Source organism: Maylandia zebra, linkage group LG2 (assembly GCF_041146795.1).
Source record: "Maylandia zebra isolate NMK-2024a linkage group LG2, Mzebra_GT3a, whole genome shotgun sequence".
NCBI lineage: Eukaryota > Metazoa > Chordata > Actinopteri > Cichliformes > Cichlidae > Maylandia > Maylandia zebra.
In genome coordinates, this window is record NC_135168.1 from 4,893,918 (window position 1) to 4,906,684 (window position 12,767).

At 41.6% G+C, this 12,767-nt stretch overlaps 1 protein-coding gene across 1 annotated transcript; it reads left to right on the forward strand.

Annotated features, from left to right (window-relative positions):
• Positions 1–338: 338 nt before the first annotated feature.
• LOC143420428 (uncharacterized) lies at positions 339–9,845 on the forward strand. Its single transcript, XM_076888592.1, has 4 exons — positions 339–1,029; positions 3,138–3,243; positions 7,702–8,382; positions 8,708–9,845. The coding sequence occupies exons 2-4, from the start codon at positions 3,226–3,228 to the stop codon at positions 9,374–9,376; spliced, it is 1,368 nt and encodes a 455-aa protein (XP_076744707.1). The 5' UTR covers positions 339–1,029; positions 3,138–3,225; the 3' UTR covers positions 9,377–9,845.
• The last annotated feature ends 2,922 nt before the right edge of the window (positions 9,846–12,767 follow it).

The window sequence follows — 12,767 nt, forward strand, 5'->3', positions numbered from 1 at the left end:
ACAGTACAGGTATGACTCCTGCCATGATGCTTTATGGTCGTGAGTTAGACACCCCGCTTGACCTTATCACTGAGCCTTCTACAGCAGGTGTTGATGAACCGGGTGTGCCTTACCCTGAGACTCTGAGAGCCTCCCTGCAGGAAGCTCATGACCACGCCAAAGCAGCTTTGGACTATAGCCATGACAGACAAAAACATTACTATGACTTGAGACATCGACATGCCACGTTTCGTGTTGGTGACCTTGTGAGGTCAGACGCTCAGTCTAACTTTACTGCTAAACTTGTACCACTGTTTCAGGGACCATTGTGCGTATCTCAGAGACTCAGTGATGTTAATTACAGGCTCACTTGGGTGGACTCCGGTGTGGATGCAGGTGTTTATCATGTTGTGAACATGCAACCGTTCCATACCCGGGACTCTCTCACTTCCAAAGAACATTCTGTTTCATTGCCTGCTGAGAGAGAGACCGCAGAGGGTCTGAACTCTGACTCTCAGGCCCACCCTGGCCCCCCTGCAGACACTGACATTGACTCTGAGCCATTCCCCTTTGATTTACCGGACATTGACTTGATTTACCGGACATAATGTGTGGTAGAGGTAGCACTTTTATTTTTGATATTGTAAATAAATGAGTACTTTTTGGAAAGTCAGAAGCTGTTGCTCATTCGCTATCCACCTGCACACCTCCGCGGCTGGCTTCATCTCCACTGCACGTTACAATATGTTGATTTTTTTCGCCTATTCATATCATAATTTTTTTACTCCTGGTTCTGTATGTTCATGTTCTGTTCTTTTGTAAACTTCATCTGTTTGTATGTTGTATACTCATTGTGTTTCAATAAAGTTCGATTTTAAAAAAGGTACGTTCTAAACGAAGCTTCAGACGTCACTGATCACGTGACTCTGGCCAAACGAATCAAGCCTCGACACGGTGCTTCTGAAGCAGCGCGTTGATCTTTCTGACACACGCACCGGAGCGTCAGCTTCAAGCGGACCATCACTACGTCTCACATCTAAAGGTGTCAAGGTAACTTTGAACTGAGTTCAGTCAATCTGGAGTTTTTCCAAGTTTTCTGTTGCTCTCTGTGAGAGAAGAGCGTTAAAGGCGGGGCTCTCCAGAGTCCAGCAAAACAGGAAACCACAGCTGGGTGTGTGTAAGTGTGCAAACCAATAGAATGCATCGTGGTGGGGGGGGCATCACGGGCAAGAAAAAAATAAAATAATCGGTCGTACCCATGCTTCCCCGACGTCATGCCAGCGCATATTGGGAAATTCGTAGGCACCGATCGGTTTTCTATCAGCCATTTGCTGGGAGTAAGGGCGCCCTCCGTTTGCGAGGTGCGCCTGCTGCTGGCGGCACAGGGAGGAGAGGGCGGGGCGGCGGGGAGTCTCTGGCTGGCTGGAGCGGCATCTAATAACCAACTCGCAAAACAAAATAAAAACAGCACAACAAACAGATATTATGATACAGACTTATAATCTGCACCGATGTTTTTTCTAAATTCTATAACGTGAGCGCGAGAGCCCTCGGTGCGCCTGCGCGCTGCTGAAGTCAAAGTAAACTTTATTGTCATCTCCGCTACAGACAGTCCAGCATATAGAGAGACGAGACGACGAGGCTGCAGTTACAGCGGTGCAAGTAAACAAACAATAAATATAAGAAGAGTAAGAAAATAAATCTACACTTTAGGACTCGGGGTAAAGGATCAATAACAATTTAAATTTATAATTTACAGTTTGATGATTTAAGGTCTGACACAACCCGTCAAAAGGGGCGGGGCCGGCTGCTTCCAAGTAGAGCACATTTCATTTATAATGATGTAAATCCAAGCCCATCATGGATTCACGATCTGAATCCTGGGTTGTGTGAAATCCCAGAAATCAACCTTAGACAAAGTGAATCTGTGAACTAAGGTGTAGGTCTGTTAGGTTAATTGTGCTGATCCTCGGGTTGGGGGATTTGTGTTTGTACTGGAGCGCAAAATTCAAACCAATGGAAGATGGACAACAAAAGTTCAAAGCCATCAGGTGCTCAGGTTAGAAAAAAGAGAAAAGATGCAGGTAAGCAGACGTGTGATTGGATAATGGCAGCTCATCCTGAACCAATCAGACTAAACTCCAAACAATACATTATGTTACAGATTTTAATATTAATTAGTCATTGTTACTTGTTGATTTGTCCTTTTCTCATTGTGTGACGAATTATGACGACTGTTTGGTAGCTGTTATTGTCTCTCTCTCTCTCTTCATGTGTGTTTCTCTGGTGAAACAATAGTTTTGTGTTAATGTTAGGGCTGCACGATTTTGCATAAAATGAGAATCACGATTTTTTTGGCTTAGAATTGAGATCATGATTCTCTCATAACAATAAATAAACATAAAACAACAAATGTCTCACGTTTTGTTGTTGCAGCAAAATGTTGTCCTGCTTGAAATTCCGTCTCCACCGTTGCTCGACGCTGCGTGTACAGAGCAGGTAGTGCAACAATAGAAAAATAGTTGCGGGACGGCACTGTGTAGCGTTTGTCTAGGGTGTTGATCGTTTTCCTAAATCCCTCGTTTTGCACAGTGTTGATGGAGCCATATCTTTGGTCAGGTGATAAGTGATAGCCTCCGTGATGTCTTTGTGCCTGCGGGAGTTCGACGTGTATAGGGAAGCGCTGTATAAGGTTCCCGTTATTGATGTTTGGGTGGTTGACCGGGACGGATTTTCTCCTGTCACTTTCTCGTCATCCCTGACGTGCTCTCCGTTGTTTTTTCCCTGCTAATTTTAGCATCACACGGCACAGCTTCTGTATCACGTGGTATAAGGCTCCGCCCTTGTCATTTGTTGAGCAGGAAGAGTGAGCGCTTGTTTTCATGCAGAGTACGTCCCGGATCAAAATGCGGTACATTTGATCCCTGTTGTTTTTGCCTGATGATTGGTTTGAGTCTTGACAATCCACATTGCTGGCGTTGCATCTTTCAATGCCAGCAATGGCAGGTATCAGTGCTCAAACCTTTTGTGTTTGTTTCCAACAAGTTGCCCACCTCGGGAAACAAAAATGTGTTCTTTTACTTGTCAGATGAACATATGAGACACTTTGACTCTTCAGTGCAGTGTGGAGCCTAACAAAGATCTGTTTTGTGTCCCAGCTGATCAGCAGGAGGAGGAGAGTCTGACGGAGCAGCAGAGGAACATTTTCAGCTACTTGGACTCAGCTCAGCCACTACAGAGGAAACAATGAGCTCAACACAGAAGGTGACAGACAGAGCAGGACCATATGACCAAAGATATTTATCACCATATACATTTGAACATTTGCCATAACGATGTAGCTGACGATAGAATTGACAGCAGACAAAATACTTTACAGCTGCACAACTTTATTAAAAACCCATCAATGTATTTTCACTGAAACAAGCAGCTGTTGTTTATGTGCATTAAAGTTATATAAAAATGTAACAGTGCAAATGCAAATTGCTCGCTGACAGTTTAACCAAAAGGCGTTTCCAGTGGAAACTGGCCGACACATCCTGAGCATAACCATGTATAATATCCACTAAACTTCAGAAGAGGTTATACAGTCGTGGCCAAAAGGTTTGAGAATTGCATAAATATTGGAACCTGGAGAAGTTGCTGCTTAAGTTTTTATAATAGCATTTTGCCTGCACTCCAGAATGTTATGAGGAGTGATCAGATGAACTGCATCGTCCTTCTTTGCCATGAAAACGAACTTAATCCCCAAAAAGCCTTACCACTGCATTTCATTGCTGTCATCAAAGGACCTGCTGAGACCATTTCAGTGATCGTCTTCTTAACTCAGGTGAGAATGTTGGCGAGCACGAGGCTGGAGATCATCATGGCTGTATCCCGATTCAGGTTCTGCAGCTTTAAAGTCCTCAAGGGCCGCGTACTCAAAGACCGCTAAGGCCGAAGTGCGAGGCTCGTAGGCTCGTGAAATGGGACGTCTAGCCTCCGTCGCGCTGCCCAGGTTGCCTAGCAACCATGATACTAACAGCTGGAAACGTTTCATACAGCTTTGTTTGACAGAAATGAAGGAGAACATATTTAGTTCATTTGTTTCTACATGAGCTCTGTGTGATTTGATGAGTATCTGAGGCTGAGACCACAGGACTGTGAAACATGATTGTTGGGCTTCATTTCTGTGCTGAACAGTCGTTTAAGATTAGCTGTAAATAACAATTAGCTGATGTTGTTCATGAGACTAAAGTCACCTCACTGTGGTAATGTAAATATAATATGGCCAATATTATAGTTATTATATTAATCACTTCACTCACAGACAAGTATCTGTGACAGTGTGTATACAGATGTATCATATATAAGAGACAAATATTGTTCATTTAATATGTTGGTACTAAATTTGGCTCAGTGCTTACATATATGTGTAAAAAGCAAATGTAGGAGCTGTGATAACTGTGTCTGATAGAATGAAGAGTAGACTGATATATGAAATATTCCTTTATTGGGTGAGAAAATCAGACCATGTCATAACTGCTGTAAGTCACACAGAATAGATATCAGAGCCTTAAACAGGCTGACTTCTGCTAAATGGGTCAAACTGGGCAGAAAGTCTACAAACACATAACATCCTTATAGAATATGATGTAACACTATAGATCAACTTAGCTCAGAATATATAAAGCATATAAACAGTTACAGCAATATGATGCAACAAACACAGCAGCTACTGATCCAAAACACTCAAAGCTTCATAGAACTGAAACCAACATTTATTTTTAGCTCCATTCTGCTGCTGATACAGACTTTAGGTTTCTGAACATTAAACTTGTTGCTGCCTTTCATAGTGTGTAACTTGAAGGCCCTGAGTACTCTGAGTACTTTCTCCCACACTGAAGACACATTATTTGAACATTACCTTTTTTTTTTTTTTTTTTTTTTGGCCTGTCCCGTTTGGCTCTTTTGCATCAGAATTGTTGTCTAAAGGCAAAGAAAGATGCCCAACGGATTTACTTTACCAAACTGACCATCCCAGCCTTGCCGTAATGGTCCATTTGATTCACCTTTTATTGTTTATTTTATTTTCACTTACTGAATACGGGACAGACTTGACTGGGGGAAAGAAGGGGAGAAAGAAAGAGGGAAAGAGGAACAGCTGAGAAGAGGGACGGGGGAGAAGGGCAAAAGACAAAAACCAACAGAACGGGCAGAGAAAAAAAATGCATATATCAATCACCTGGATCACCTGCTGAGAAAGAAAAAAGAAAGCAAGCAGAAGAGAACAAGAGTAATAGAATAAACAACATCACAATGATATATGGGAATATGACAGTAAATACTAAATGTTAAACATTATTGTGCAGCACATAAGATCAACAGAACACAGTGTGCTTTGAGGTAGGAGCCAAAAAGGGTGTAGTTTGTGGGTGTGATCACCCGTGTGTACACCTGTGAGCATGGACGCGCTTGTTTTTTGTTTTTTTTAAAAGGTTCCTTCATGTAATAATCTGCTAGAGGGTGTGGGGGGGCCACAGCCCCGTCCTCCAGGGCGTGAAGCAGGTGTGGAGGAGATCAAAACTCCAGACATCCAGAGGCCCCCAGAACACAAGAGACCAAGGAAGACCAACAGAGGGGCAGCTGCGCCACTGTCCCGGAAAGAGCTGAGGAGAGTCCCAGATGAGGGCTCACTCAGCAGCCACGGAGCAGAAACACTGGGATGATCACATTATTTGAACATTACCTAATAAGACTGATTCAGCACAGACAGTTATGTTAAACTTTCCTAGCAGTCCTTCACAAACAGGGAACAGTCTGTCTATTCTCTCCATCTGTCAGCTGCTGCTGGCTCTTCCTCCTCCTCTTCCTCACACACTGCTGAGTTTGTCCTGGTGGATCATCAGGGCTGCAAAGCCTCACAGATGATGTGCAGCAGTGTGTCCCTCAGTCTGTCCTCACTCTGGACACTTGCAGTCGTCACACATGGAAATCAAATGTGTGATAAGCTGCAGGATTCAAACACAAGTGTAACTTATAAACACATGTTCATACTTTTATTCCACAATCAGAGAGAAAGAAACAGAGAGAGAGTGCAGGACAGACAGACAGGTGACAGTCTCAGGTGTACACACTGCTACACAACAGCACCAGAGAAGCAGGATTTAGTGTTTGTGTTATTACGAGTGTAAACAAGAGGAGTTCCAGATGGTGCAGTGGACACATGTGTGACTGCTGTGATTAAAGCATCTTTCTTTCAGCTTAACGAGTGAACCGTCAGCTCGTTCAAACACACGTTAAAGTGCGTTTGGCTCGACACCACCGAACAGAGGCAGCAATATAACACAGCTAACATTAACAGTGCAGTGAATCCTGCTTGTGCCGTGATGTTCAGGACTGCAAACCGAGCAGCATCACTGACTTTCAGCTTGTTGTGTTTGTGGATATATGACTGACTTTAATTATCCACAAAATCATCACATTCTCTGTCAGATGAAGGTCGACTATTGAACGGCGTATATTTTAAAGGCTTTAAAACCAAGTTAACGCTGAAAGTACAAACATCACTAATGTCACATAACTCTGCCGACAAGGCATAGCTATGGCTATGAAATGCTCTTTGTGTATCACTTCTTCATTATGAAAGATGTCATTAATGCACTAGTAATGTCTCATCTGGAGTATTGTTCAATCATTTGGTCAGCAGCTAATAAGGCAGATCTTAACAGACTTCAGTTAGTCCAGAATAAGGCGTCCAGATTAGTGTGAAGATGTTCATACTATACTAATATTGATCAAATGCATAATAACCTTTCTTGGCTTCCTGTACAGGCTAAAATATTCTATGGCTTACTTGTAGTTCTAAAGAAAGCAATTCTGTTAAACACACCACATTTATTCTGCTCAGCTGCAGTATCCAGATGAAATACATCATCATATTACACAGTTTTCAACAAGCTGCAATTTAGTAAATGCTCGAGTTAAAAGTAACGTTTTGTAAAACTGTTACATTTAGAGCAACTTTTAAGTGGAATAAGTTGCCTTAAAAAATTAGAGAATTATTCAAAACTTCAATGAACACTTAAAAGCCGATTTACAGAGCTTTTAGTTGTTGTAAATATTGTAAGACATGATTTGTTTTTGAAATTTGTGTAATGTGCCTCAATGTTATTGATATTATTATTATTATTATTATTGATTGCTTATATTTGAACAATTGTGAAACCTCACTGTGGATGTAAGAGTGAAATTATGTGGATATCTTGAATCCACTTTATTGTGTAATATTTTATGTAAGTATTTGATGGAAGACGAGCAACATCTGTTGTGGAAGCTAACGGGGTTCCTTTAGAATAAACAAACATAGGATTTATTATCACTGAATAATTCTGTATAAATCTATACAAATTATAGAAATATGTAATAGGAAACAACAAAATAATCTAAATTATAAAATTGTGTGTGTGTGTGTGTGTGTGTGTGTGTGTGTGTGTGTGTGTGTGTGTACAATCAGGAGGGATGGGCATGATTTTAGTGTTTGAACAGTCATGAATTATCTCTAACAGCAGGTTGGATGTAATGTGTTAGAACTACCAGCAGGTGGGGATAAGAGACCTTTAAGGTGTTTGGTGCCACGCTCCACCTTCAGGTTTAAAACTAGTGTTAATGGAGTTTGAAGGTTGAGTTTGTTCCACAACTGCATTTCACTCACTGCCTCTGTTTGTATCTCTGTCACTGCAGGACCAACATGGAGCCAGAAGTCAGCGCTCTCAGGAGGCCGACAAACCTCACAGAAGAAAGGGAGAGAAAAAACACACCTGTGACGAGTGTGGGAAGGGTTTTACTGTGAGGGATAAACTAAAACAGCATCAGGTCATCCACGCTGGAGAGAGACCGTTCAGCTGTGACTTGTGTGGAAAGTCTTTTTCCTGGAAGGATTCCCTAAAAAGACACCAACTCGTCCACAGTGGAGTTAAAGCGTACAGCTGTGATCAGTGTGGGAGAGCTTTTACTCGCAGTAGCCACTTACAGAGGCATCTAGTTACCCACTCTGGAATTAAGCCATACAGCTGTGATCAGTGTGGGAGAGCTTTTACTCAAAGTAGCCACTTACAGAGTCATCTAGTTACCCACTCTGGAATTAAGGCATACAGCTGTGACATCTGTGGAAAAACTTTCAGCCAGAGAGGGAGCCGAAATACACACCTACGCATTCACACCAGACATGATGTGTACTGCTGTGAACAGTGTGGCAAACAGTTTATAACTCACACAGACTTACAACGACACATGTTTACCCACACTGAGGAGAGACCTTATCAATGTGACCTGTGTGAGAAGACTTTTAAATCTCCACGTCACCTGAGACGACACCAACAGATCCACACCAGAAAGAGACTCTACAAGTGCAGCTACTGTGAGGTATGTATTTATATTGTTATCTTGTCATTTTAGCCTGACTGTTTGGAACAACTCTGCTCATTAAACTGTGTTAGCATGTTAGCAATTCTACTGCATGGAAAAGCAGCTCTGAGTGATTATTCAGATTTTCCTTTCAGTTATGATTTTAGTATTACTGTAGTATTATGGTGGTAGTATTGTAGTTATTGCAGCCCAGTAAACTGAGTGTGTTAACTGAAACAGTCAAATGTAGTTGGACGTCTGCAGAGATGCTCTTTATTTCAGGCGACGTTCAGGATACAAATGTTGAAGGACTGACTTACACTGTCTTTGTGTCTTTGTTTAGAAGCAGAGCGACACAGATGGATCCAGTTCTCAACCCTGTCATCACTGTGGTGGTGGGAAAGACTTTCATTGTGACCTCTGTGGAAAAACTTTCAGTCGGCAAAAGACCCTAAAAGTACATCAACGTAGACACACTGGAGACAAACTGAAATACTGCAAAGAATGTGGGAGAAGCTTCACCACACCAAGTGAGTTAAAACAACATGAACTGATTCACAGTGGGGTTAAAAAGCACCTCTGTGATCAGTGTGGGTCATCCTTCACCACTGCAAGTCAGCTTAAAACACACAAACGAGTCCACACAGGAGAGAAACCACACAAGTGCAGACACTGTGAGAGAAGCTTCTCACAGTCAGGTCATCGTAACATTCATGAACGTGCACACATGGAAGGAAACTACAGCTGTGACCAGTGTGACAAGAGCTTCAGGAATCTCAGTTCATACTCTGCACACAAACGATCCCACGTTACTAATAAACTGTTTCACTGTTACCAATGTGCCCAAACATTCACCTCATTGTCTGCTCTGTGCAAACATCAGCGCGATCACTCAGGGCTGAAATCACTCCCATCACTGGATCACAGTGAATCTGAAGACACAGAAAGATCCTCTGGTTTCCTCTGGTCAGACTCAAAAAGCTTGAGATCAGGCTCCACAGAGTTCAGATAGAATCATTTAAACTTGTGTTGAACTGAACTGGTTGCTGGGCTGAACTTCTACATAATACAGATCTACATGGGATCTTCTTTTCTGTTGTTTTACTGAGTCAGTTTTGTCCTTTTTTTCTCTGTCCTGGTTTTGCTCGTCTGTAAATGATTGAAACTCAGTCAAATAGTTCATTGTTCTCCAGCAAAACGTTTTGGAAACTCATGTTTAACCTTTAAAACTCTGACATGTTTTAGCACACAAGGCTTCATCGGGGAGTTCACTCATGATTGGACCATGAGAACAAAGGTTTTTAGTTCTTTCAAAGAGAGTCTTGGAGATGTTTGATGTTTCTGTTTCTCTGAAACCACCTGAAAGAAAAACTATTTTTCTTGCTTTATGTAGTGTGGAAGTTTTTAATGTTTCTTCATCTGTGATGTTCTTGAATGTGTTCACGTGAAGATGGTACAAATAAACTGTCCTTTCAGCTTTAGCTCCTAATTTATTCATTATTTATGGATGTAGCACAGCAGCCGTCTCTTGATTAACACATGGAGGGCTCGGGATCTGATGGTGTCGTCTCCCTAATTTGCCCACTCAGTAAATCTCACTCATGGCCAAGAAATTGAAATAAACCTTGTTTCCCTGCTGGATAGTGATCCACTGTAACTCTGCTCCTCCTTCCTGTTTAGGATTTCTGTGGCTGAAGTAAAATTCCCTCCATCCATCACTTATCCCAGCTAACCCAAAGTGAAATAAAGTTTTGCTGGTCTTAAAAAAGCATTACAATAATGGGCATTACCAATGCAAACTGAATGATACAGAAGATGAAAGAAGAGACTTTGATCAGTTAATAAAGCTCATGATCTGGATTCATTGTGGCTGCTACACAGATACTTCTGGGTCACTTCTCTCAGTTAGGAACCTTCCTCACCAAACTGACTGTTGGACCACACCCCTGGTTTCATGAGAAATTGTTTCAGCCATGATTTCTCTTCCTGTATTTCAGAGTAAAGACTGAAGTGACAAATGGAAGCATGTTTAAAAAACACAATGTGAGAGAGACGTTGAGGTCCTTAGAAGTTACCCTGGGTTTTTCTGTCACCCTGCTAGATGTTACACACCTTGTTATTGGACTGATTTCTACTGCTGGACGACTCCTGCGGAGAGTAACAATACTCTTACTAATTAGCTCCCTTTCACAGCTTTGGGGATATTTATTTTTGTGTTTGCAGCGCTGTGAGCCAGAACAGCGAGAGAAAAATCTGCAACAGCGACGAGCCGAATGCTTACGTGAATCGCAGCAGCTGCACATGTGCTACGCTGAATTAGAGGATATCTTTGCTCTGGATTTCTATTTCTACTTTTTCATTTCTATATGATTCTTCTTGCATCTAAACAAAGATGATTCAATTTGCTAAATGTTGATGGCTCTTCGTGCTCAGGTGTAAATGAGACGTAATATTTGCTCTTGGTTTGGTTCTCCTGTACAGAACCTTGCAGTACAACAGAAACCTAAAAACATTATTTGTAGTTGTTATTCTTAGTTGTTCTGCTGCCTAAATACCACAGGGTCTGATTATGAAGTTATTGAGCTGCACATACTTTACGACCTGCTTAAGTTCGAGGTCACAGCGTCTGTAGAGCAGCTGGAACATAATGAAGTCTACAAGGTTAAAGTTTTCTCTTCAGTTATTGTTCTTTCTGCTGCTTGGTTTGATGGATCTGAGAGCTTTTGTTTTTATTATTGTTATTATAATTATCATTAATATTTTACTCTCTAGAAGCTTTAAAATAGTGTTTGTGTTTGAAAAAATTGATTTAAGAATTGAACAGAAACATCTGTCCTTCTGAAAATCGCCCAAAGGCACGGAGACAAAGTCAAAGGATGCAACCTGTAACTTTTTCTTCCTTCATGTCAGGACCATCATCCATGATTTATATAAAATGCATATAGCAACAGTAGCACTTTAGTTTGGACTTTATGATTTCTGTAACTGGAAAATATTATTTTGTTTAAAGACAGAAGTGACCGCATAGTTGCAACATCAAAGGGAAATATTAATTAATTAGCATCAAGTATATTTGTTGCTTAAGCGTTTGCACTATAACTTAAGTAGGATTATAACTTTTAAGGAAGGAAAGATTTCAGATATTTAGTTCACTGTTTCAGTTATTTTATATGAAATTAAAACATTTACGTTGGTCAAATATGATGCTCTAAATCAAATAAAAGTTTGAAAATAAATGATGTATTTTTAAATGCTGCAACAAATGTTCACAAAAAGTAACTATAATTAAAACCAGTTAAACAAAATCAAATGTTTGAATCATGCTTAACCAAATGCCAGGCTGGAGAGCTGAACCTAAAGTATACGTAGAAAGTTTTCAACATCTGAGCAGTTTTTAATGTTTTTATCACATATAAATGTCACAGCAGTGGGTCCTGGCCCAATGCTTTGTGTTTTTGGTTTTCTTTGACTCTTGTTTTTCTTGCTTTTTGTTCTTCTTATTTATCAGGCTCTCAGTAATCTTAGTTCTCCCTCCCTCAGTGTTCATTTCAGCCTGTGTTTAGTTTCTGTTCCCGTGTCCCACGTTTCATCGTTTCATGTCGAGTCAGCCCTGTCTCTCTGTTTCCTGTGTCTCCCCAGTCAGCCCCGCCTCCCTCGGGCACTCATGTGTGATACAGAGTAATAAACCTGACTACATTTGCTGCACTCTCTTTATTACCTGTTACTTTAAAATTCATACACTAATTATGTCTGCCCATCTCTCTAATGTGAAGGTCAAAGGTCAACATCCCAGTGACATAAGAATAATCCCAAAGGGGCAAAGGCAGCGGTTAATTTAGCACATTTAGCATTAAGGGTACAGCAAGGATATACTTTTACTTATTGTGGCAGGGGTGTGGTCTCTGGCCTGCTGCAGTGGAGGCTGGTGGCGGGACGTTGGACGGCACAGGTGAGGGTGATGGAGCTCATGACTCTCCCCTTTATAGTGACGGAGGAGACTGGAGTGGGGGAAGCGTGTAGTGGAGGAAGCCGAGGAGAGAGCTGGTTTCTGGCTACAAAGACGGCGTCAAACCAGAAAAGATTGCTCGTGGTCAAATGTCAAAGGAGCTTGCAAAGAAAAGTGTCTGGACTTCTTTAAGTTACTTGAAGACGTTTCACCTCTCATCCGAGAAGCTTCTTCAGTTCTAAGGTCAAATGGTGGAGAGTCCCAGATATAAACCTAGTGGGAGTAACCCCCCACAGAGGGACAAAAGGACCCCCTGATGATCCTCTAATCGCCTGAGCCAAGGTGTGAAACTGGGTGTGGGTCCCAATCAGCCAGAGTTTCGGGTGAGTTCATTGTGAAACCTGGCCCCACCTTATCATGTGATTTCCTGAGGTCAGATGGCCCAGGATGTGAGTGG